At 42.7% G+C, this 26,238-nt stretch overlaps 1 protein-coding gene across 1 annotated transcript in view; it reads left to right on the top strand.

Moving 5' to 3' along the window:
- Positions 1 to 25,435, top strand: part of tmx3b (thioredoxin related transmembrane protein 3b) — a 30,386-nt gene extending 4,951 nt beyond the window's left edge. Inside the window, exons 6-16 of the mRNA XM_010750000.3 lie at positions 1,073 to 1,153; positions 1,616 to 1,715; positions 1,970 to 2,047; positions 2,224 to 2,290; positions 7,199 to 7,297; positions 9,702 to 9,759; positions 9,987 to 10,040; positions 13,618 to 13,674; positions 17,203 to 17,332; positions 18,735 to 18,803; positions 22,527 to 25,435. Coding sequence (XP_010748302.3) covers positions 1,073 to 1,153; positions 1,616 to 1,715; positions 1,970 to 2,047; positions 2,224 to 2,290; positions 7,199 to 7,297; positions 9,702 to 9,759; positions 9,987 to 10,040; positions 13,618 to 13,674; positions 17,203 to 17,332; positions 18,735 to 18,803; positions 22,527 to 22,799 — 1,066 coding nt within the window. The 3' untranslated portion in view covers positions 22,800 to 25,435. The remainder of the gene's footprint in view (positions 1 to 1,072; positions 1,154 to 1,615; positions 1,716 to 1,969; positions 2,048 to 2,223; positions 2,291 to 7,198; positions 7,298 to 9,701; positions 9,760 to 9,986; positions 10,041 to 13,617; positions 13,675 to 17,202; positions 17,333 to 18,734; positions 18,804 to 22,526) is intronic.
- Positions 25,436 to 26,238: the final 803 nt, after the last annotated feature.

Here is a 26,238-nt window from a genome sequence, read left to right as displayed (position 1 = left end):
TCGATTTCTGCTGCCACATGCACATCATGAGGGTCAGAACTTGGTGTAAACATCCATCCATCTATTTCCTATCACTTATCCGGGGTCGGGTTGCATGGCAGCAGATTTAGCAAAGGCCCCCCAAGGCTTTCCCACACCAGATGGGCTATATAACCCCCGCCTCCCGAGCGAGTTCTGGGTCTGCCCCGATGTCTCCTGCCAATTGGACGTGCCAGGAACACCTCCAAAGGAAGGCGCTCAGGAGACCTCCTGATAAGCTGCCCCAACCACCTGGTGTAAACAACATGAATCTATTGATCCAACCTGTTTTTTCAACCATCCAGACTAGTGGTGGTCTAACAGTGTATATCGTGTCCTTTGGGCACATATTAAGCCTCTTTATACCAATTGGGTATTGTCTATATCGATTAAACCCGTCTTCTAATGGCTACTTAGGGCGCTATTGTCACAAAGCACACGTGATCTCGCTTCCACCAACATGACCTCCACAACTAGCAGATGACAAAGCCAATAGTTCACCTTTGGGATGTTGGTGGAACTGGAGACAGTCACCTCATGACATATCTGCAACAACTGCTTGATGCCATTGTGTCAACATGGACCGAATCTCCAAGGAATGTTTCCAACAACATGTTGAATCCACGCCACAAATAATTCAGGCCCTCCTCCAGGCAAAGGGGGGTCTAGTACCTACCCAGAATTAGAAAGTCGGCAATTAGTTTGTAAAACAGAGCACCTGTTCACATTTCAGAAGCAGGGACGACTGATATTTATGATTTTTGCTTGATCAAACAACTAATCAAAAAAGAAAATGGGTTGCTGATTAGTTTCCTGTCCAGTGACTAATCAAACTGTTTAGTTTGCGCTTTGCCTCTGCTGTAACGCTCTTTCTATTTTGTTCACCGAGTTTTTCAGACAAACCAATATTCCGAATGCAAAGTTCAGTGTCACACAGTTAATTTAATTTTCACATGAATGTTTCAATCGTTGTCTTCGCTTCACAGAAACAATGAGTGGCACTGAGTGTTTGTACAGTTTAATTATATCTGCCATTCACTCTTTATCTCTTCAGGTTAAAGGGTGATCTTGCCTATAATTACAAGGGACCAAGGACAAAAGATGACATCATAGAGTTTGCCAACAGGGTGTCGGGGTGAGTCACAGACTTCAGTCACTTCAAAAAAGAAAAGGACGTGAGACTGGAGAATATATAGACCTTTCCCTTATTTCACAGAAACACATGCTGTGTTCATAACAACCGTCCAAGCAAGCCTGTCATTGCAGGCCATATTTGTTTCATAGCTCAGTGGGTTTCTTCCTCTGATGCTCCACTTTAAGCCACTGTATCAACTGAGCCTGACAGATTTCTCCTCCTTGAGGGAAATCGAGCTAGATCCATGACAGAGGGGTTGATCAAAAGCCTGGCTCGGATTCGAATCCACGGCTGGAAGTCGTCGCATCCCCACTAGGTGGTGCCACCAGCACAGAAATCAAGAACTGAATGAGCTTTTTTTTTTCCCTACATCAGTTATAACACTAGTGTGCCATTTGTGTGCTGAATAGGATTTTACTCATTCTAATGAGCTAATCTCCGTTGGTTTTTATTTCTCTCTAGACCGGCAGTCCGGGCACTTCCCAGCAAGCAGATGTTTGAGCACATGATGAAACGGCATGATGTGCTTTTTGTGTACGTCGGCGGGGACTCTCCCCTCAAAGTAAGTACCGTTTATGTCATCCAGACATGAATGAAGAGCGCCATTTAATTCTTAAAGCACCCAGCATCCTCGAAACAACCACAAAACTGTATTGATTGAACAATCGAGGCACCGCAGTGCTGTTGTTGTAACGTCTTCTAACAAAGCAAAGGTTCTGTGTAATACCTTCCAGTGACTCAGCCTTTACAATTGTTTACCACTTGGTTTATTGAGAGCTATCGTGTAAACGCTGAAAGACCCATTTGCCGTTGCAGGAGAAGTACAGCGAAGTCGCCTCGGAGCTTATTGTCTACACTTATTTCTTCTCGGCCTCGGAGGAAGTCCTTCCAGAGGTAACTCTTTTGAATATGCACACACACAGAAACCACGCCGTCTTTTGCAGTATGCAAAAAAAGTTTGCCGACAGCCTTGTCCCACATTTTGCAGGTGCACATACTGTACATTCATGGAGTGAAAATGATTTATGGAACCTGGTTTGAAATTAAGTTTCTTTTGTGTTTTTCAACAGTCAGTAACTTTGCCAGAGCTTCCTGCGGTTGTAGTCTTTAAGGACGGAGGCTACTTTACCTATGATGGTGAGTGTTGTATCGGCCTGTCTTCCTCCACTGTTGTTTTGTTCAATTAGTCATAAAAAGGCATGAGAGCTGACTTAAGAGGCCAGCAGGGTGCCGTTTGTGTACAGTCCCTCGTCTTTTTCCTCGTTCCCTTTCTTACAATCCTTGTGTTCACTAGCTTCAGTTTTCCCATCGCTGCCGCTGTTCTTTCATCTTCCTCACCACACTGAGTTATGGTGTGCTTGGCCCATCATAAAGCACCCAGGGCTCTGCCCACTATTGTGTGTGCGGTGAGGCCAGTGATGTTGTGGTGGTTTGCATTTGGGCGGACATGCATAGCAGGCCGGGGTGGATGGGTGTGAGTGACCACAGTTAAGGCCAAAGAAACTCGTGCAGAGCTGGTAGTTTACATGCAGGCATTTAAAGCCGAGAATTGAAGCAGTCAAGTCTCTGGAAAAAAAAGAAAGATCTGATTTGACAGAACAACTTTAAGAAGAGCAGTTTCAATCTGAAGCTTCTCAGCGGAACAACATGACTTCACCACACTCGTCCACGAGGTCTTGTATTTTGCCGTCTCTGTGGGCTCCAGGCGGGATGCGGAAGCGGAAGGGGAGAGCATCAAGGCACAGCGATAACACAAACGGGCCCCAGTAGTGGCTGTTGGGAAGGTTCGGTGCACGGTGTAGCGCCCGAAGAACAAAATCCATTTCCGCCACCCCCCGCGAGATCGCATCCATCTGCTCCACCTGGCCGTTACGAAAGGGAGGCTTCCTGCACCAGAACTGCAGCAGAAGAGGCTCGCCACAGTAGATGCTGATGACAAAAACTCCACACTCTGCAGAGTCCTCCAGGACCTTAATACGGAGGATGTGGTGAATGTCTAGCATTGCCATGGTGACGGCGTATTAAGCTTGTCAAGGACTGAGAAGGTGAGCAGCATGGCAAAATGACACGGTTGTGTCCCTCCTCACTGGGTGGATTTCTCCTTTTCCTCTTCCTCTAGAAATTGCAGAGGGAAAAACACCGTTATTATCGGGTATTGTAGGTGAAAGTGGATGGGGAAAAAAAGAGAGAGTCTAGCTCATTAAGCACTTACCTACAATGACAGCAAAAAATACATTTCTCCACTCATGCTCATGTTCCCTTTTTTTACCACCTGTGGTCCTCAGCATCTGGTTTGCCACCAGCCGTGCTGTGCTGCGTTTCAAAGGACTGACCTCACTGAAAATCCACTGCCTGGATGTTGGATTAATGGTTGTTGGATAAATAACGCTGGAGCGCCTTATGTGGTTTCGCACAATTTGCATGATGTCCAGTCAGAAACGTTTTAAGATCCATTTACATATGCTCCCGGTGACGCTGTCAAGTGTGTGTATAACACACATAGCAGCTACTGAGGCCAGCGCTTCCCAGAATATACAAGCAACTTTTTATCACACTGCCCCAGTATTTATTTTTATGTGTTTTGTCAAGATGCTGATTCCAAAAGTACTTATTAGAAATTCAGTACACACGCAGGCCTGACTTGTTATGTCTTTAAAGAATAGATGACATTGAGCAAAGCCACACCGTCTCAAGCCGGCATGTCGATTTGTGCAAAATGATATTTGTCGTTCTGTTGTTTGAGCTTTGATTGGTTTAGTGCGCATCAGAAACGGCGGCACCCCCTTTGAAGAGTGTTGTTAAAATATAGTACAGCAGCAGAGGCTCATACATATTTAATAACACAAATCCTCAGTCTCACACTGCTGTACAGGTCTGCACTGTTGTTGTGCTTCAAGCACTAAATGGTTTTGATCATTGTGCTTGTGCGGTGAAACCCACTAGGCTATGTTAGTACTGTAAGAAGACAGAAAAATATAATTAACATGTTGTTTTTTTTGTAGTTGACACAGAATGCTATTTGCAGCCTCTTTACTTGCTTTAAAAACATGTTTTTGAGTGTTAATACACATTAGTTAGTGGTCAGTTGGTGGTTTATGGTTTGGCCTTTGCCACTCCTAGTATGGAAAGCTCATATAACACAGCCAGCTGTGAGGCAGCACTGTTTTGCCTGTGTTTGAATGACAGGCTGATTAACAGTCCATGAATGTGATGACGAGATGAGATCACGCTTAAAAAGGTGATAACGCACTGATGGCACTCTATGACGGCACGCATGGACAGTATTCACTTCATAGGTTATTTGAATTGGCAAAGACGACATGCTGATGAAAAGTGCAATAACCGGTCAGAAATGTTTCCCACACTTGTAATATCCCCACTCATTACTGTAGTGTTTGTTTGTGAGTTTTCCAAGTTATGCCAAACATTTGGATGGTGGTCTACCAACTTTGTTTCACGCGGAAATATCTCTTGGATGAATTGAAATCTGGTATGAACATTCACGGTCTCCAGAGGACAAATCATACTGAGTTTAGTGACACCATGAGCTTGACTCTTCTAGTTTTGAGTGAACAACAGCTATTGGATTGGTTGCCATTAAGTTAGGTACAGACATTCGTGTTGTCCAGAGGATGAACTGTAATAACTTTGTTGTTGATACATCCAAGTTCAGCCTCATGGAGTCACTAACATGCCATAAAGTACTTGAGAAAATGAATTAGACATTTGTACTATTGTGCTAGATAAAAAGTCAGGGTAGGAGTAACTAAAGTTATCACGATTCATCCTGAGGGGAAGATGAATGGGTCTACCAAATTTCATGGCAATCCATCCAATAGTTGATGCAACTTTTCAGTTGAAATCACAAATGTCAACCTCATGATAGCGCTTTAAGAAAAGGCAGATGGTCATTAAAGTCAGTGGGATTCATCCTCTGGGAACCAAGAATGTCTGTATACGATCTCATGGCAATCCATCCAACACTTGTTTAGATATTTCAATCTGGGCCAAAGCGACTAAGTGCCTGACTAACTAAAGTTCCAATAATTAGTTTCTTTTTAAATAAATCTTTTTCTTGCTTTCTTCTATATAAAGTAGCTGATTCCAAAACTGAGTGACACATATCTTCATGTGTTTTTGTTTTGCTCTTTGGCAGCTACCCACAACAATTTCATTGTTAATCTTTAAGCTTTTCTTTTCTCAATATAGTAAGAAAGCAAGTCATGTTGTCCTCGTTCCACTAAGCTTTCCTTCACCGTTAAATACAAAGATCTTTTCATCTTGTGCCAGTGTCTGTGTCTCACCCTGTTTGAATTATCTTTGATGATGTTACCTGCCTCCTCGCCCTCTCCCCGATGTTCCTCCCGCTGCTTTTGTTTCTACACCATTTGCATAGTCTTGGAGGTCTTCTGTGCCATTAACCTTCATCCTTGAGATGTGTCAGCGCTGCCTCCTCCCTCCGCTCAAAACTCTTGACACTGGATCATCCTCACTCCACCTACAGTCTGTCTCTATTCCCCTTCCTGCCCCTCATCTTTCTCTCTTGTCTCCCACTGTGTGAACTCTGGGCTGACAGGCTCCTGTAGGGCAGTATGGAGATTGGCGAGGTTTGCCGCCCAGGACGAGAGCAGCTCTAATTTGTTTCAAGGTGAAGCAGGTTCAGTCCGTGTAGAGGTTCATCAGGCTGCAGGAGCCCAGTATGGGGCCTTTCTCTCTCTCTGTCTCTGGGAGGAGAGTATCAGTAGCTGCACGCTGTCTTTAAAGCCAAAACATCTGTTGGAAAGAACTCTCTGGAATGTCTGCCGGATTGACTGACTCAGCAGCCTTAACAACAACGCTGCACTGCTTTTGCACAGCAGCAGCCCCGAGAAATGGAGCGCACCGCATTAAGGTCATTTTGATTCTAATACTAGTATAAGCTACGACCTTGGGGTTTTAAAAGCTTGTTCAGGTTTTAGGTTGTCATGTTCAGTATTCCGCTCCCGGCTCCGTTGGGGGCCCTGCAGCTTAAGAACCATGTAAAAGTCATCAGTGTTCTTGTAATTATTGTAATAGTAGCGGTAAAGGTCATGATAACTTATTAACATGTCATAATGAGGTCCCGGCTACATTTGACATCAATTATGTGCATCCTGTAGCCTGTCTTAGCCAGAGAAAACAGCGTTGCTTAACCAAGCTCGCTGCACCCCGTCCATACCCTGTGGGGACAGACTCAGGTTCCCGTTTGCATGTTGCCTCCAGATGTTAGGGTAGCAACAACATGTGGTTCACATTGAGGAAGCAATCCTTTATATTACTGGGATGGTTTTTATTTATTTGGTGCCACTTTTAATGCCCAACACATCTGTTGAATTATGTATTCGCTCCAAACGTGTAAAAAAAATCGGCCTAAACTATGTCCTGAAAATGAATTTATATTTGTGTGGTGAATAATTTACAAACCAAATGTGTGTTGTTGTTTTTTTTGGAAAACAGGAAGGCATATTAGTTGGGGAAAATGAGGTCAGGCGGACCAGCATCCAAAAAAAACAGCTACTGTGAATGAAAATGACACCTTTTTTAATATTCCTGCACAAGCAGCTGTGTGATAAATAAGCAAATTAATCTTTTACAACATGCTTATTGTGCAGCCGGACCGAACAGAATGTCCTTTCAGTTTCGTCTTGACAATCTAACTGATACCCTTTTTGATTGTTTAGCCCCCCACATTGATTCCCAATCTGCTCACCGAGTCACAATCCATTGTGCTGTCTCAGGGCCCGAAATAACCCCCCTGACCACGTAACCCAGAGGCAGCCCCCTCTGTCAAAACAATTTTCCGATCATTGTTTAACTGACCTCTGTCAGTGAATGCTCAGCTTGTGTCCCAATCTTTATCCCCCGGAGAGCGTACAGGTGGTAAACACTGTGATCTTCTTACAATCCCAGGCATCAATACGCCGTTCTGCTTCGCTTTTAATATAGACGGGCTGTGCGCTGAAGGTCAATGAGCTTTTTTTGTGTGTGCCTGCGCCTCTGAAAGATTCTGTCTCTTTTGTGTTGCAGAGTACGAAGACGCTAGTTTGTCATCGTGGGTGAACAAGGAGCGCTTCCAAGGATACCTCCAGATTGATGGCTTTACACTGTATGAGCTCGGAGAAACAGGTGGCGTATCTATAAAAACCCGTCGTCCATAATATTTTCTTTACTCCCAATTTGCATCGCACTAAATTTCAGATATGTTTTACAAGGTTTTTATGCACATTGTTCTCCAAATGTATCTGATAATAATTTGTTGTGCCAAATACCTATAAAGAAAAATCATGTCGTAGTTATATTACAGAGGCATAGTTTAATTTTGTGGCTGCACAAACTGTTTTATTATCAATTAATTTGCAGATGACTCTTCCAGTGTTCAAGGTGACGCCTTCAGATGTCTTGTTTTTATCGACCAGCAGTCCAAATCCGAACATATCGTTTTACTATCGCACAACCTTACAAAATATTCGGCCCTCCAACTACCACAATTATGCCAGAGGTTAAAATACAGTCGACCCTTTTCAGTGACAGACACAGGAGGCAGGTTTATTTATTGTTGTGGAATCCTGAACAGACCTGGTTTCAGAATCAGACCTACCTGTGTGGAAAAGAGGAACTACTGATCCACATTTTAGCTCATAACTAATCGTGGATTTAAGCGTAGTGCAAAGTATTACAGGATTGCATTCCTCATCTCAGAGTTTAATCGTTTTGATTCAAAATTGTGCAGTATTTTGTTAAATGTTTCTAAATTAATTAAAAAATATAATTCAAAGATTCCTCCACTTACCACTCAAGGGAGCTTGTGTAGCAGCAGTTTGAGAAGCAGAATAAGACGAGATAATAATACAAAGGTTATAGCAAATCCTCATATTTGAGAAGTTGGAGCTTGGGTTTTTTCCGAAAGAACAATTAAAACAATTAACAAAACAGCTGTGGTTAAATCTCTATCAGCACACTGACTAATACACTCAGCTCTGTTTGATTACATCTTCAATCGTGAGAATGATCCGTGATTGTTTTTGTGGAGGTTTTTAATTTATTCTTAATGATCTACAAAATTTCTAGTATCCCAAATATTTGGCATCCGACCCACAAATATCCAATTATTACATAATGAAATAAAAAAAAAACTTTTTCGAGCCGCCTTTGTCAAAAGTGTATTTAGGCTATGATAGAAAAAGACTGTCCCTTCACTCTGGATTTAGACCATGTTGCTCCACTTGTTCAAGTGTGCTTACACTTTCTCTCCCACAGGAAATTTAAGCTCAAGAGTGAAACACAGACTGTCTCTTAAAGGCAGTAAATTGGTGCTCTGTGCAGAGAAAGCCGCGCTTTCTAATATTAGACACAGTGTTTTTACTCTCTTTATGCGCAGGTTACCGAGATCAGCGATGCCCAGCGGTCGGATTGTTCTCACATTTGTCGCCGCTTTACAGTCAAGTTTTTGACCCATTTACACCGCGATCGCTGCTTAGCGTTCGGTAGTTCTGAACACAAAAGAGTTCTCTAAAGCATCTTAATTGGATAAACTCTGTGTGACTGATTAAAGTCGGCACAGTCCGTGTCTTCAGCCTGTTAGAATAACTTAGTTTGGATGAAAACAGTATCAACAGCCTCGTCTCTAAAGGCTTTCCAATCAAGCGTTAGGTTTCATGCACTCGGGCTCATTGTGGGGTAATGGAGTGACGTTTTAATGTGCTAAAAGCCTCATCACGCACAACTCCCACGTCTCCCCTGTGTGTACCCTTTGTCTAAATGTATGTGTAACCGAAATCAATGAATAGTCCGAAGAAGTAATTTAGATGTATCTATTGGTCAAAACTTAAGGGATGCAGCAGAGGCAGAGGCGAGGATTAGTGGCTGATTAGACCAGAATGTATTTGACAGATCCACACAACAACAGTTTAGTTTTCTTTGTGCCTTTTTATAGGAGCATTTGAAAGCTTTTCTTCAGGGGCGCAGCCCCTTTTTTCTTTTTTTAAATAAAAGAAGCTACACTGCATACCAAATGCACGGTGAAAGAACGTCAGTCGCACAAAAAAAACGAGTGAAAAAATGAAGCGTGTTCCTTTTCTCATGATGCTGAATCGTCTCGACGTCGACCACCAGGGGGCAAGCCTGGCACTCTTATCAGAGCACCAAAAGGTTTGAAGCCTCAAACCATACAAGTCTGAACAACAGACCTTTTTAAGTTGTGTAACAGTCTCTCTCCCTCTTTTTTTTTTTTTTTTAAGTAGACCTATTTGTCATGTAGTAGTAGGTTTGGGGTTTTTGAATGGCACCGAAAATAGCTCCCAGAAAGTGACCACTTGTTTCCTATTATGCCAAGTAGCAGAGCTTACGCTAGTTCAGTGTTTGAGTGATGAATGAATAAAGCGCTCTCTCCGTGTCTCCTTCTTTCCTTTCCCCCCTGTCGAGAGGTGATTCGTCTCCTCCAGAGCCTCCTATCTGCCCCGCCATTGTCTTCTCGCCCTCTTTGTGTGTGTGTGAGAGATTGTGATTTGTAATCCCTGTCTGCCACCTCCAGGCAAATTGGTGGCGATTGCAGTCATCGACGAGAAGGACCCCACAGAGGAGAGTGGCAGGTACAAAGAACAGTGAAATAAATTAAAAAAAAAGCACGGCTTCATATAAATAACCCCCATGGTTACCACAATAGTCGTGCCTAAGCGCACAGCTTCCAGATAAAGATAAGACGCGCTGTTATTGTTTGGATCTTCCCACAAATTGCAGGCACTGGCTAAAAAAAAAAGAAAAAAGGTCAGACTCCTGTCTTATGTGGTATTTCTTCTCTCTTCTCATTTACTTCTAGATTAAAGACCTTGATTCAGAGGGTGGCGAAGGAATACAGAGAACATTTTAACAGGTAAGGCACGGAGCTGCGACGAGGTGAAAGATGAGCAACCAATTTATACATTTATTCTAGGACGGTGCACCCACCGGGGGAACGCCGCCTGTCTACTCACAAGCCAGTTTATGGCTTTGTCGGGGCACGTCTGTTTTTCGTTGAGGTTCAGTAGGAAGGTAATTATGCAAAATGTCAGCTTCCAAATATAGGTGTTCTGTTCAGCTGTCAGTCAAAAGCTCAGCTCCGTTTGTATTAACGCGGGATGCTCTGTTTTCTCCAGCTCCAATTGTGCAATAACAAGCGGAGACGGGATGTTTATGTTACGCACCGCCTTGTTCGACCTGTTCTTTTTACCGGAGAGGCACCAATGACACGATGCACTGAATAGGAAAACGCGGAGAGTGCTCAAAATGTATAATGTATTTTATTGTTATGTTTGCTGTTAGCGGACATCAAAGGTTAATGGGGGTGGGAAATAAATGATGCAAGGCCGCATCCACCCATATGTTTTAAACACCCACATGAAACTTGTATGTGTGCGGCAGGATGATTTAGTGAGCGGAGTAGGTAGGTCATCTTTCAGCTGCAGGACCCGGGTTAAAACAAACATGCGCTCCGCCAAAGTGGCTCGACTTCAGATCAGCTCTAAGGTCACCGCTCCGTTGCTGACCCTTGTCTCTGATCACTCCCAGTAGGGCAGCATGCACCGAGAGGATTAAAAAAAAAAATCATATTTTCATCATTATTATGTTGTGCTGAAGTTCCTCACTGTGCCCCCATCATCGACCGCGTTGCTTCATCACATAGATTTCTGCTTTTGAATGAAGAGGTGTATCTCGAGCCGCCCCGATCAAAGTATTTCTCCCTCACCAGGCATTCCCATTAGGGCTGATTGAATTACACAGATCCCTATCATCAATTAGACCTCTATCCGCCGCACTAACCAGTGTGGGTTTTTTCTCTTTTTTTCTTCCTTAGTGGAATTTAGAGTTCGAGATCCCCGCTGAGATCAGAGCTGCCTGCAGTTTTCTGACACACCTAAACGGTACTTGTAATTACAAGTCGCCGGCTTGAGTGTGTCGCCCCCGACGGTGGGCGGAGGCAGCGCACAGAATCAACAGATCTCCGGGCGATGACTGACATTTGAATGACTCGATGCCGTTAGGTGCAGTAATGAATGTCGTGGTATTCACCCACCGTGTGTAGCATTTTGACAGAACAATGACTGCCGATCTGAGAGGGAACTAGTCTGAGTGAGTGTGTGTGTGTGTGTGTGTGTGTGTGGCGAGGAGGAGGAAGAGGTACATACTTAAATGTGCGCAAATTGCGCTTGTGGGAAAGTCTGATTTTTGTCAGTTAGTGGGTGTGTATTGGTTTGAAACTCTGCACCAGTCATTATTGTCTTGGCTTTTATGTGCCAGCTGTGGCACAGAAGGTTGGTTCAACAAGACTAGACAAGAAAACCTTGTCACAAAGAGTTTTTTTCACAGACTAAAACCTTTTTGTGTTTCTTTTCAGAAACGTACTAGATCCTCAGATTTCAGATTCAGGTGACGCCGACCTGTTCAGAACACTCTTAACGTTTCAGAACACCTTTTTTAGAGTGAATATTTGGGGTTTACAACTAATACACTGTCAACCCACAGAGAATTATCACTCAATTCTGCAGCGGCCTTCAGCTCTATGGACCGTTTTATTGCGTCTTTCAGCTTGTTGTTTTGGTTTTGAGGTCTGCATCTTTACTGTTTTTGTTTCATTCCCACCGCTCGCCATTTCCAGACACAGTAGGCAGCTGCTTTCTGTAAAAAAAGGTCTCATAAAGCCACCGTACCCTACCTGCCCAGCACACAGTTAGCAGACATAGTTAGCGTCTAGCTCGTAAACATAGACCCGGGTCTTAGACAGAGCGAAATCAAACGGTGGCATCAAAGAAAAGGCACAAAGCAGTGCAAGCTAATCTCTATCCAGGCTCATTTTTAACTAAAAATCTGTGCCATCCGTTTGTTTTCTCCATTTCAAAGAAGCTTAAATTGCATAAAAATATTAATGTTGTTGAAGTTTGGTGATTTTCAATAATTCAGTGAGTGCATATCTGGGTGGTTTCTTTTCTCCTCTCCCCCCATCACGTATTATAGCTTCAAAAATATTTTTTACATGATCAATGGTCGTTCAATAATTAACTCCTTTCCAGAGATAGTATTTCAAAGTTTATCTCCAAGAACTTGAAGCCTGCGGGGGTGTTGAGGATGACTTTTCCTGTGGAATATTCCTGCCTGCTGGAAACCATCTTCTTTAGTTTGGCAATAACTATAAGGTCCTTCAACCCCGCACTCTCTTTCCTCCGAATATAAATTCTGTTGAAGTCTCTCTTCAGGAAGCACTCGTCTTTTTTTTTTCATGAGAACTGCATGACAGGACGGATAACATCAACAAACATCCGCTTTCAGTTTAAAAAAAGAATTAAAAAAATAATCAAGTTAAACGAATAACTGAGACACGCGTCTGTTTCCAGAGGGAACGTTTCAGTAAATCTCTGACTCTCATGGAAAAATCTGAAAGTATTTATCAGAAAAATTTGTCGGGGAAATCGCCCAAAATCCCCAAAACTTATTATGGAAGATCTGAGAGTATTTAGCAGAAAAATGTGTCGTGCTCTCGAGCCTCCTCTCACACATGCAAGTTTCTCAGCCGGTTACTCACCCCCCTCGACTTGGCCGGTCTGCTCAACAGTCTGGCCAAGAAGTGTCAGCGAGTGTGGGAAGATGGACCTACACGGGGAAACAGACTTGTAAATATTGAAGCTATTGACTAGGCAAAGTATTAGCAGCAAAGTAAATTTAATTTTCTGTCCCCAGTACAGACATTATGTCTGATCCATAACTTGGAGTGCCGCAGCTGTCAGAGCAGAAGTTACAAACTTACTTTTTGATGAGCTTTATTCCCAGCCTGGTCCACTATTGTCAGCAAGATTATCACTTAACACAGACTGATTTTATATCGCATCCACTGGATTTATTATATAGTGCAGTGTCTTCATAGTCATGTCATTGATATAAGCTCAGGCAGTATTGTGTAACCCCCAAGGGACGAACGTGCTAGATGTAGCTATGATTCAATATGAATATAATATATATGTAGAGGCCCCCATAATCAGTCATTCAGCGGAAGTCACTGGTTTCCCTGGACTGTGTGCGCAAACCCTCCTCCCGTAGTCTACCCACAATACACTCTGCTCAGACATAGTGCAGCACAATGAGATACAAATTGAATTCCTCCTCCTGCCTTATCGTTTAGATAAATCACCTGAGTCTTTTTCTGTGGCTGGAAAAGATGAGGAGAAACATGAGACGGGGGCTTTGGGGATATTTTATTTTCCTGCAGTGACAAAAAAAAAAAAAGAAACGATGCAGATTTCCCATAGAGGGAAATATACGTTCCTGTTCAACGCGGTTACATACGTGTGCAGGACAGTTGATGTTGTTGTAGTCCGCTGAGACGTGGGGGGGGGGACGGGCTCATTTTACTCTGTCGTATGTTGTTTTTCTGACGCACTGTTTTGCTTTTCTCACGCCGCTGATTTGTCTTGCTTCCCCAGAGACTTCCAGTTTGGCCACATGGACGGGAACGACTACATTAACAGCCTCATTATGGGGTGAGTGTCTCACATCCAAGCTTCCTCCTCTCTTCTTATGTCGTCCTACTCTTTCTCTACCTCAAATTACCTGCTGTCAGCTACTTAACCGGGTTTTGGACTGACTTGTAATGCCAGCCTCTGCCATTAAAGATGCTCTCTTGTGGAGAAGTCAATTACACAGACGGACTGTCATTTCTTTTTTTCTTTTTTTTTAGTGGCAGTTTTATTCCCCCCACAAGCACACAAGCTCCTGCAAATCTTCTTGCGGCGAGTTGCAGGATGGAGTAAGAGGCGAATATATATGGGGAGTTTACGCATAAGGGCCATGCGTGGATTAAATCTGTTGCGGTCATGTGTTTTTAATAGCTTGTCAAAGAGCAGCGCTAATGATGCAGGGAGCAGTGGCTGCAAGTAGCTTTGCGCCCAAGCCAAAGCGGACTCGGCTTCTCTTGCTCCGCGAAAGGCCCCCGCGACTGACATCCCACACTTTTAATTAGACCGAACCCTTCTAGTGTTACAGACCAGTGTGTGGCTGTCGCACTCGGCTTGTATGTTTTTGCGTGTCTGCTAACATACAGCATCTAATTAAGTCTCTTTTTGTATAACGCTGTGTGAGAATCTGCGAGCTGCTACAGGATGTTATTTTAATCTGAGCATGTTATTGTTTGTATGAGGAGAGATTATAGCCGACACGAGTCCTGTGTAATTAAATGTGTGTCACTGAATACAGTAGAAGTCGTTTTTGGAAACAGGACTACAACAGACTCTCCGGTGCACGGCTGAAATTAGACAGGCGGTGTTTATATTTAAGGATGAAAGAGGTGATTAGCCTTCCTAATTTTGCATGAGTACATACAATATGTATTTCGCCCGGGTTTAACAGGAGTGAATTTGGCGGCTGTAGCACAGGATTAATTGCCCTCCTTTGAGGAATGAAATCCTGGCCTGTCAATGTCCACTAATTCTCTCCCTTAGGAGAGCCATGGAAATAAATCTGATGGCTTTTTATCCCTCTTTCTGTCATCACAGTGATTACTGTGTTCTGGCAGCGGTCTGTCTGGCGTAAGGCTGCCCCTGCGTTCACCAGAGGCTCACCGACACACTCGTGAATACACACACACACACACACACACACACACACACACACACACACGACATGAGCACCGCTCTAAGCCCGAGGCTGTCTCTGCCTCTGTTTAAACATAGGATTATCGCTAACCCCTTATATGAAATACACTGTGGGCTGTGAAAAACTTAAGAGATGTGAGGTGACTGAAAAGAAAAACTTCTGATCATAGATGGTGAACGATCAGAAAGATGATTATTGGTCATTTGATTCGTAGACTAAAGTTTGCTTTTCAGCGTACACAGCTGATCGTGGAAAGTCTCAGCTCTCACACAAATGATTGTTTCTATTTTTAATGTTTTTGTCAAAAAGCAGCAGGGGGCAGATTGCTTTAAACTGATTGTCATCCTGGTTTTATGTCCCCCATGCTTCCAAAAAAAAAAAAAAATGTGATTCTTGGACACACTGTGCTAATCATTATCACAGTTTACAGTTAGGCTTTCTTAATTAAGCACTCTTGCATTAATTAAAGCTCCGAAAAAATGCCTCTGGTAACAGAAAGTGAAAAGAAAAGTTTGGGGGGAGAAAAAGAATTAATGAACTGCTGATAATGAGCCACGAGTCCCATTAAATAAGTGAAAACAACAACAACAACAACAACACAAAGAACGAACTACAGATTGTTTGCATTGCAGTTTATTTTTAAAATCGAAATAAAAGTTCAGACTTTTAGATTTCTTGCTCAAAGTTGGATGAAAGGCTTGATATCACTAACATGTCCCTTTTATTTAAGTATGGAGGTAAAGCCCCACACTTCTTTTTATATTATTACTTATATTCCACAAAATGTTGAACTATTCCTTTTGACTTCACTGATTTTGGTGAAACTTGATCATATTTTATGGAGCAAATGATTTCTGCTTTCATTCCGGTGTCCTCTGGTCGCTGCACATTAACACTCTGCCAGAGAGGGTTGCTGTTGCTGTAGCTGCTGTTAGCTCAGTTTGTTAGCCGGGCTGCCCGGACTCTGCGCTCAGAGCACAGAGGGAGCGTTAGTGTTGGTACCACAGGAAGAAGAGGAGGTTGGATGGACTTGACTCGTCGTTGAGAACTTCGTGAAATGAAATTTTGACAGGCAGACGCTGAGCGTCTTGTAGCTGGCTGCTATGTCTTGCGTTGGTGCACTTGCTTGATGTTTGGCTGATCATAAGTAATATAAAATCTATATATATCTATATTTATAACAGGGGTGTTGCTTCAGACATTCATGACTTAATAATTCAGAGTTTGTTTTACACTTTCAAACTCTTTTTATAGCTCAAATATGAAAGCAGCATCAATTTTCTAATCTAAGCAAATAATTGCGTACTTACTAAAATATCAAACAAAAATTCCTGCATGGATAATTAGCCCTAATTATATGGCAGCTGTTTTTGGCAGCAGCAAGTTAAATGACTAAAATGTTGCTTTCTGCCAGCTGTAATTCTATAGAGTACACTATATGAACCTTCATTACGGGCGGCAAACCCCCAGTAGTCTACGCTCGCAGAGGTGAATAGGCTAATCCATATTTATTTTAAATGGGTGCCATCTGGAGTAGGTTGGATGTCAGCTGGAATACGCATTTATAATGTGTGTGTATGTATGTGTTTGTGTGTGTGTGGATCTCAGCTGGACAGAGTAGTGTGACACTGATAACTCCACTGTGTGTTTGCACTCCTCATCACAGCTGGGTGGTGGATTGGGACAGTGATGGATACGTGTGCGTGCGTGTGAAATCCGTTGCCGGGTTGAGTAACACAGCGGGGATGTGAGGTGGCAACACCGTGATGGACTGCTCGTGTGGCTGCGCTCTCGTGTGTGTATCTAAGTGCTAGGATACCTTATCTATGGTGTTGTGAGAGACGTGTGAAAGAGGGATTGCTTGTTTATATGACCTTATTCGTTATCTCACCGGGCTTTTGTAATTCCTCTGTTGATTTGTGGAAATAAGTGGGCTCCAGAGCTTACAGCGTGAATGTCTCTATTTCTGTGTTTTCTGCAAGATCGCTGTACTGCCGGGCTTCTTTGTGTATGTTTTATGTATGTTTTAGCATGGACGGAGTTGGTTTTTTCTTCTGAACTCTCTGCAAATCACCTGTCAGCCGTAATTTGTAAAGGTCTCCTTAACTGTGACCGGCACAGACCCGTAAAGCCCCCCCGAGTTGCACACTGTTTGCATAAAAGATAGAAGGAACGCCACTCTGAGCCCGGCCTATTTCAGATGTGAGAAATCCTCTCTTTGAAAGAATGCCTGTGGGAAAAGTTAGGTTGCTTTGAGTACAAAGGGTTTGTTTGTCTCACTTATTGTGTTCTCCGCGTGTGCAATTTGTTCATCACGATGCCGCAATTTGTTCCCCTCTAATGATGCACTTTGATAATGGCAGGCCGAGGTTAAGATGAATAAAAGCTTGTGTTTTCTTGTCTGTTTTTCCTCCCAGCGAGGTGACGGTGCCCTCCGTTATCATCCTCAACACATCCAACGAGCAGTACTTTCTGCCCAGTGAGCCGATCGAGACCATGGAGCAGCTGGTCCAATTCATCAACGGCGTTTTGAACGGTTCCGCACAGGTTCAAATCTTCTCTCCCTCCTCACATTTCTGTTTATGTATTCAGCTCAGTGTAGCCCCTTTCCTCCCCTCCTCCTTCCCCTCGCGTTGTACCATTGTAATCACACCAGTAGTCTTCATTAATCAAACATGTTGCTTTGCATTTTAAGTCGTCCCCCGGAAAAATATTTTCACCAGATGAGGTATTTCTGCAATCTCCGTTTGCATGTTTTAGATTTCACATTGCTGTCCTTTCTGAAAAGATTATCCACAATAATTCTGTCTCTTACGTCTAATGCAGAAATTACTACATGATTCTGTATTATGGAGGGTACACTAATCTGGAAAAGAAATGTCAACGCTTTCTCAGTGCTACACTAAAGTCACCAGATGTATGAAACCAGAAGCCAAACAGCCAGAGGTCCTGTCCTTTTCTTTTTTTTTTTTTTTCCCAGGAAAGGTCTAGGCTATTTTTTGCTTGGTAAAACAAACCACCTCCCACCAAATAAACAGCAACAGAAAACCTCCGTGTTTCTGCAGTCCGGTTCCTGCCAAAGCCTGGACAGCTTCACCCTCTTCACGTCATGCTGCTAATGTCTGCCATGAGGTGCCTCAAGGCTGGTCTGTGCTTCACGCAGAGAGAGACAGAATAACGCGAGTTAAATGAGTCAAATTAAATTTTAAAATGATGCATTAGGTGCAAAAATATTGTTTTGGAGCTGGATTTTTATCCATGCATGACTAAAATAGTGTTTTCCATGAAAAAGCATGAACATTAACGCACACAGACACGAACCAGCCGGAGGAAGACGCAGCTGGCAGGCTGTGGCGTGTTTTCAGGGAATAGATTTAAGTGTATCCACTCTGTCGTGCTACACAGGCTTCACGAGATCAAGTCCTCCATCCTTTATTCCTTTTGGAATTAAGAAAGAACATCCTGAGCAAAACATTATAAAAAAATGTTTGCAAAAACTTCTCCAACTACTTATGCAGTCCGCACGCAAACACTCACACACACACGTCTGTGCAACAGCTGTTTCCACAGAAATCATCTCATGCCTTATCCACAGAAGTCCTGCTTAGTCATAGCTCACTAATTGGCCATCCTGATGAATTAGCGTCGGGATAGATCACTCATTGGCTGCCCAGGTGCCGGTGCCAATAAATGAGCTCAGGCAGCTGGACAGTGAACAAACATGAGTCAGACGCATCAGTTAATGCTGTGTAGAGAAGCGGTTTATTGAAACAGTATTTCAAACGTCTGTCTGTGTGAGTAGTTTTTATCAACGTACTGATAATCCTTTTGTTATTTAGGGAGTATCAAATGCTACATGCCAAACTACATATGTACTACATGAGTATAAACTTAGGATAGACTGTATGTAGTAGCTCCTGTCTCCATTACGTCATCTGTCTCCCTGCAGGCGTACGGAGGTGATGGCTTCATTCAGAGGATCAAACGTGTGGCTTTCGATGCCAGGTCAACCATAATGGTAAGTTGGTTAGAGTTTATTTTAGGCAGCTACACAGTCAGTCAGAATACTGCCTGAGCACAATGTTGTTGAAGTTTAAAAAAGTATTGTCATGTCAACATCATATATATATTTGTAATTCAATAAAATCTGCTCTTCAAAAAATTCACAATCAGGCTGAATTAAAAGTTGAGCAATAAATGTTTGCAAAATAGTAAAAACACAAGTCAGTGTACAGGATAAAGTCCAAAAAAGCTCTATATTTATATATAGTTTCACTTTATGGGGTTATTTTTACGAGTAGACGTGGTACTGTAGTTAAAAGATTTGTGTGCAGCATAACGAGCTCTAAACACAACACTGACTAATGAAGCTTATATGGCAACACATAGCAACATCAGCTTTAATATGAAGTTGAGTTTCTCACTGCCTGATGAATGCAAGTTCAGTATTCACACAATTGTGGCCCATAAACCAAAACAAGAAGCTGAAAGACGCTAAAACGCTCTGTTCACTTTGGGGTGATAATTCTTTTGACTTTTCACTTCACACATTAAATAATGAATCAGAGCAGCTTTAATGTCTGTTTTAATATTAGTTTCAAGCTCTAGCCCTGCTCTTTCTTTACCTCTGCACCTAAACCATTCATTATCACAATGCTCCTGAACAACCTCGGGCTTGTTGATATGCTTCACACGATGCCTCACCTTGACTGTGTTTGCCAATTTATGGTAAATACTGTATATAAGCAACCCGCGCCAAGTTCCACAGCACTGTAAAACAAATGCCCCGGCTGCCCTGCGCCGTCCCCCTGGGAGAAAAACAACATTCAGAAGGACAACAACTCGGAGTACAACTGAGAATATGCAATGCAGCCAGTAAACACAGTATGGTGAAAGAGAGCCAGGAGGATGTGGAGTGATTAGGGAGGAGAGGAGGTCAGGAGGCTGAACTTGCTTCTCCTCCCACTTTTACTCTAAGTAGTTGCTTCTTTTGGGAGAGCTGTGGTTTATTTCACAAAGGGTGTGATGGGAATGTAAATACAGCTGTGCTGTAACGCGCCGCCGTTGGCGCGGTTGTACCGTTAATCTTAACAGCGTCCTTAACGGCATGTAGAGAACTCCTAAAGGAAACTTTCAGGAATATGTTGACATGGAGGATATTGTGACTTTGGAGCTTAACCTTGAGGTACAAAGAAAGGCTTGTAGAAATCTTTTTATTGAAGGTTTTTTTTTAGCTGTCAGGCCAGGTTTGACAGTTGGATTTCTAAATGCACTCGGTGGAAGAATAACTGCTGTCAGAAATAGGTAAAGCTTTTAATACAAAACACAATATTACATTACTCTGGGCCGTGCAGTAGCGAAATAGGCAGGATTTAATTAGTTTCTCATTAGGAACGACGCGTAAAAGTAAGACGAGCTCCTCTCACACACCTGCGAAGAGAAAAGAAACGCTGCTCCTTTCTCCCTTCCCTAAATTTAGAGAGCCCGCGAGCGTCACCACAGCTTGTCTCGCTCACAGTGACATGATACGATACAAAGCAGATAGGCAGCAGCACTCACCTTGCCCCCCAGAGAGCCTATCTAAACGCACGTCTGACAGGAGCATGAGGAAGCAGCCACATTAAGCCCAATGAGTCATAGCCAGCTGTGTTAGCATAGCATACCCCATCTCTACCTCATCCAGCATCACACGACACTGGCAATTACCATCCCTCTCGCAGTGGCAATAACTGGGGGAGATGTGAATATTTCTCTTCTCCTCAGCTCGGCGGCTGACAGAAGTTGTGACCGAATACTCCCTTCTAGGCACATTGTCTCTGATATGTCCTGCTATATTAAGCCCAAATGACTCATTTGTCACGGAGATCATTTGAAGAATAACTCGCATAGTTGTCCTTCAGTGGCTCGGGCATTGTTTTGCCCGCAGGAGATGAAGAGGGTCGTGTTTTCATAGGAGAGGAGTAGCACACGTTTTAATTTTATATGCAAGTTCAGGACACTGATGTGAATGAGATGTTCTTTAGTCACGAAGCAGGGAACAGAAGAGACATTTTAGTTTGAAGTCACTCTCAAACGTCACGGTATGCGCGTGCATGCAACCTTCGTACATATATAGGTACAGTATGTGTTTGCGGTTACGGGAGGTGAGCCTAATATAGGCAAAGAAGACGGCAAAAATAGGACAGGTGTATGAAGGTTGAATCTTTTTATTTAAGTTCGTAAGGTGTACAAAGTTAAAAGTACAAAAGGATGAGAAATAAAAAAACAAGCTCAGACGAGACGGAATACAAACTGTACAGCGTAAGGCTCACATCCTAAAATTACATGACAGATATTTAATTAATACTAAAATATTAAAGCCTGCCGAGTTTCTGCGAATGATTTGTGGCCTGCCATCTAAACACACTCGCAAAGCTTAATGGCGTAATGCTAATGAATGAATAAATGAATGAATAAAAGTGCAGTATCGCCACTAAAAACATAAAAGGTTGGCTGCAATTTTTTTAAAACTTGACTTATTTTTTGGCACATATATTTTTGGATGGGCGCTCTAAATAAAAGTTTGAACTCTCAGACATTAAACAGACAGATACTCCACATCCACGCTATACTATATTGAAGATTCACTAAGAGTGGAGTGATGTTTGTTTTGTGTGGCTGAACTTGAGGAACAAGATGAGGGCCACCCATCAGGTGGCCTCAGGCAAAAATGAGCTTCTGGTCCTTTTTGAACTGAAGGTTCCTCTCGCCCTCTCTACAGTTGGGTATGCATGCTTTTGCCTTTTAAGTACCACTTCATGAACACAACACATGGATTTTGCCCAGAGCATCCTAACCAGTCTGGGATGCCCCCTCCCTGCAACGTTAGCCTGTAGCCTGGTTGTGGGTACTTTGATGATGCTATTTTTCATGGAAATAGCCAAGTATCTGGTTAACTATGTAGAAAGTCGACACCCCAATGAGCGTTACATCAAACATATTTGAATTTCTATGAACTTTAAAGATACAGATACCTGTAACCAGACTAGACTCGTGGTAATTTAAAGGTCCAGTGTGTTAGATTTAGGAGTATTTATTGTCAGGAACAGAATACAGTGTTCATTAGCACAATTGTCATTCATGTATAATCACCTGGAAATAAGAATCATGTTTTCGTTGATGAGATGTGGAAGAGTATTTATATGGTTGCCGTCTGCAACTTCACTACTAGGTGCCACTAAATGCTACACACTGGTCCTTTAAAATAAATACAAACTAATTTAGGAACGTGCATCATGTACCACTGCGATGAGTCTCAATTAAATACTAACAGTGTTAAAACTAGATTTTGACTGGTCTTAATGACCTTAATAATGATGCAGAGTCGTACCCCAGGATGTGTCGGTACACAGTGACATCACTTGGGGGCGTGGTTATAGGTATAACAGAGCCATGTTAAATGACTCTTGCCTTTTGTCATGTTTTCTTAAGTGTATACATGTTAGTTGTGCTTACTAATCAATGTAAATGTTTCTAGATTCAAATGTTTTCACCGTATATGCATATTTACATCAGGAGTGTAGCAGCTTTATGAAGAATGGAGGAAAAAGTTCACGTTTTCTCTCCTCGTTTATTCCATTATTTCTACATTTCCCTCAACTCATCTGCATCTCTTTTAAACTTTACTTTTGTCTCCCTCCCTCCACACCCCCCAATGTTTTGTCTTCCTTTCATCTCCTCGCCGTCTCCTTCCCCACATCAGTCAGTGTTTCGCAGCTCTCCGCTGCTGGGCTGCTTCCTGTTCGGCCTACCGCTGGGCGTAATTAGCCTGATGTGCTACGGCATCTGCACAGCCGAGTCGGATGACGGTTCGGATGACATCGACGCGCTCAAGAGGGAGGGCCTGACGGATGAAGAGGACGAAGAGGAGGAGGAGGAGAGGCAACGCGCCGCTGAACTGGAGGGCCCCGAAGAGGGCGAGAACGAGGAAGACGACGCCGGAGAGAAGGATCCCGAAGAGAAGAAGACCGATTAACACAGGGGCTCCCGTCGGATAGAGGATGATAGGCCTAGTCAAATGCAGTGACATGAAACTCAAAGACATATCAATGTATTACCATTTCTGCTTCTTTGTCTTTCATATCACTTCCCGTCGAAGCCCCTCTAGCACAGACTGTTCTCCCACCTTCGAGTTCTGTGCGTCAGTCAGTGAGGTCAGCCGCTCAGTGAAGCCAATGAATGCGATTTAAAACTAACAGCCTTTTTTAATGATGGAGTGTAAACACATGATGTTCAAGAGGAGAACGGGAGGCTGTGAACCAAACATACCACTTATTTATTATGATTCGACCAACCAGTGGTTTATTCCATGTCGCGTGAGCCTTTCTGACATCGTTAGATTGTTTCGTAACCACTTAAACGCCCTTATTATATCTTCTTTTCTCAAAATCCCTTTTCTTTTTTCCAGCTTCCTATGATATCCTAGACTTGTAGATATAGTAGCTAATAGATGAACCTCGCCTTCAAACTGAATACAGCATAAATACACAAACATTTTGTTCACCTCTTCCCTGAACCCAAAGTGTACGCTTACCTATGTGTAGCGACTGACGAGTGTAGAAAGCAAAGGAAGTGCCCGAGAAGGAAAAATCTGCCATAAACGAATTGTGCTTTTTATGTTTTATTGTATGTTATCGCCTGAAAATGTTCTTGTGGGGATGCAGTATGACTTACTCCTCACGCGAGCCACCTGTTAGTGTTCATTTCTGCAGGAAAAAAAAGTTGGGATGGTAATTGGTATCAGTCTGTCTCATACTCGTTTCAACCCAACATGACCGACCGGCTCGAAATTGATAGTATAGATGGCTCGTACCTGTACGGCACACATTCATAACATGCATCAGTAACTCCCGCGGCTTTTAACAACTCATATTCCTCAGCTAGAGCGGCTCTGTCTGTTTCCATATTTCAATCTGTCTTCCATCACTGGTCGCTATATTGAATTCAGTCGGCAGGTTGAAGTTTACATCCTGATGCACTGAGAAGTACACAGAGCATACACAATATTCGTACTGTCTCCCAGTTGCTTAGTTTCACCCCCCCTCCTTTGTTTTTTTCTTTTTTAGTTGTTAAAACCTGCTACTGTCAGTTTTCTCATGCCACAGAAATCCACGTCAATCCGTTTTTCATACCCTTGTGACTGAGATGTATGGAGGGGGTTATTGCTTCCTCTTGGATTCACGAGGCCGGCCTCTTTCACGAAAAGAGCAAGTGTTTCTAAAGTCTGCTACACCCAGTGTAATACAGTTTTTATGAAAACTGCACAGTGGATGTTAAAGCACTATGGAAACAGGTTTCATTATCTTTAGTATCTATAAATAATATCTCTCACTAAAGAATGAAAAATAAAAAAAGGTGAAATTATTTAAAAATGCGTAGTTAACACTCAAAAACTCAGGGTGTAATTTTGAGATTTCTTTTACAGTGGTGTTTCCATGGCGAACGTCGTGCACGGAAATACCCGACATCACCTTTATACCAATACTACCACCCCACAGGGGAGACAGCGAGCGCAACTCTTTCACAAGATAATAAAACCCACCTACCATAACCTGTAAAGCTCAGAGAATAACACGTTATGGGACTTTTTTATTTTATTTAATCACACAAAAAGTAAGAAGTTCATTCTGGGAGGTGATGACAACACCTAAGATCACGCCATGTTGTCTTTACCCTTCAGTTGTCATGCTGATTAAAGAAGCGAGATAGAGGCGACGCTTTGTTGTCTTCTAGAAGAACGACGCTCGCCGTTTCCCCTTTGTTTTCAGTCTTTATGCTAAGCTAAGCTACTCGGACATGAGAATGGCATCCATCTGCTCGTCGTGAATGTTAAACTACTCCTCGTACACTGGATTCTGATTTGCTCTGCATTTGTTTTACATTATTCATCTGGGGAAAAAAGAAAAAGAAATCATGCATCCTGTTTAACGCACAGCGCTGCAAAGCAATTAGAAGTTTTGAAATGAGCAATGAAAGCTTCTGTAACGGGCTTTCTCTCTCAGGGGGACTTCAACACATGCTAATGAACGAGCGTTAAGTTCGTTTTCGACTTCGGGAACGGTCGTATGACAAAGTAATCTTAACTCTAGGTCCACACTTCTCGAGCTTTCAGTCTCACGAACTGAACCAACTCCGTGACAACTAAGCAAATGACTATGTGGGCCTTGAATTAAGAGTTTATTTTCAAAATGGTACTGAATGTTTTGAGCTGTTAGAGCTATTAGTGTGTAATCCCCGGTCCTTACCTCCATTCTGTAACCCCTTTTTAAAAAGCTGTAGCTGAGCGATACGACGGTTACAGATTTATTTATTTTTTTCATCGTCGCTCATTTCGTTGTGCTTTCGTAGCTCGGTAAATCATGTGACTTGATCCACCTCAACCTAAGCACACCTGTTGTTGTTGTTTTTTTTTTTGTTTTTTTAATATACAGACATGATCTGTATTATTACTGTGAAACTGCACTAAAGGAAACCATGCCCTCGCCTTGCCTTCTGGTCTTTGTAGTTGCCTACCATTCTCTGCCAAACTTCCTCTTTGGGTTTGAATTGAGATTGTCACACTTTGTTACAGGTTTGAAAGATTGAAATAAAGATTGTCCTCTTTTTTTTCTTGTTGACTCGTATCTTTTATTTTTTTCCATTCAGACATCTATTTCTCCATCTATCATCAGTTATCACACATATAAATGTGCCTCAACAAAATAATCCTAGGTAGAGGTGTGTACTCAATTATAGCAGATCTAATCACATTTTTGGAGATCTCCGTTTAAACACGGCTGATTGCATTAGTTGATATGAAACTCATTTATTTCGTCTCTTTAGGGAATGACAGCACTCAGACGTCAAACTCCGAGACGTGACTTTGCATAATGAAAGCACGCGGCATACTCTGAAGCCTGACCCTCATGCAGATCGAGAGAGAGAGACAAAAAAAATGTTTTCCTTTTGAGATCTTTGATTTTTCAGGTCGGATAAAGGAGGAAAATGTTCATTTTCCATTGGATGTCATTCTGAGGATAAATTACCACAAAGGAGAGGGGGGTGGGGTAATATATTACTACATCAGAATCAGTGTCAGTGAGTGGTACTGATGCAAAAGTAATTCATCGCTCAATTACCTCGCTATATATTCTGAGAACGAGTTTCATTGTGTGGCAAATGAAGGAGGCCTGCTGTCTCTTTTTCCTTCGGAGAACCAACAATCGAGCGCACTAGACATGGGCAATTACACTTTGCTGCTCGTTCTGACGTCTGTCTCGTGTTGAAATGGCAAATTAAGGCAAGATAGCAATCATCTCATTTCTGACTCGCATGGGAGGTGTTCAATGCGTTCTGGGTCGCGTGTAAGGTCACAGTAAAGAGATAGATGGTTATTTGAGTTAATGCTTTGAGCCTGTGTTTCGAGGGTTTGTGTC

The sequence above is a fragment of the Larimichthys crocea genome, chromosome XXIII (assembly GCF_000972845.2).
Source record: "Larimichthys crocea isolate SSNF chromosome XXIII, L_crocea_2.0, whole genome shotgun sequence".
Taxonomy (NCBI): Eukaryota; Metazoa; Chordata; class Actinopteri; family Sciaenidae; genus Larimichthys; species Larimichthys crocea.
This window is presented reverse-complemented; position numbering and strand designations above follow the sequence as displayed.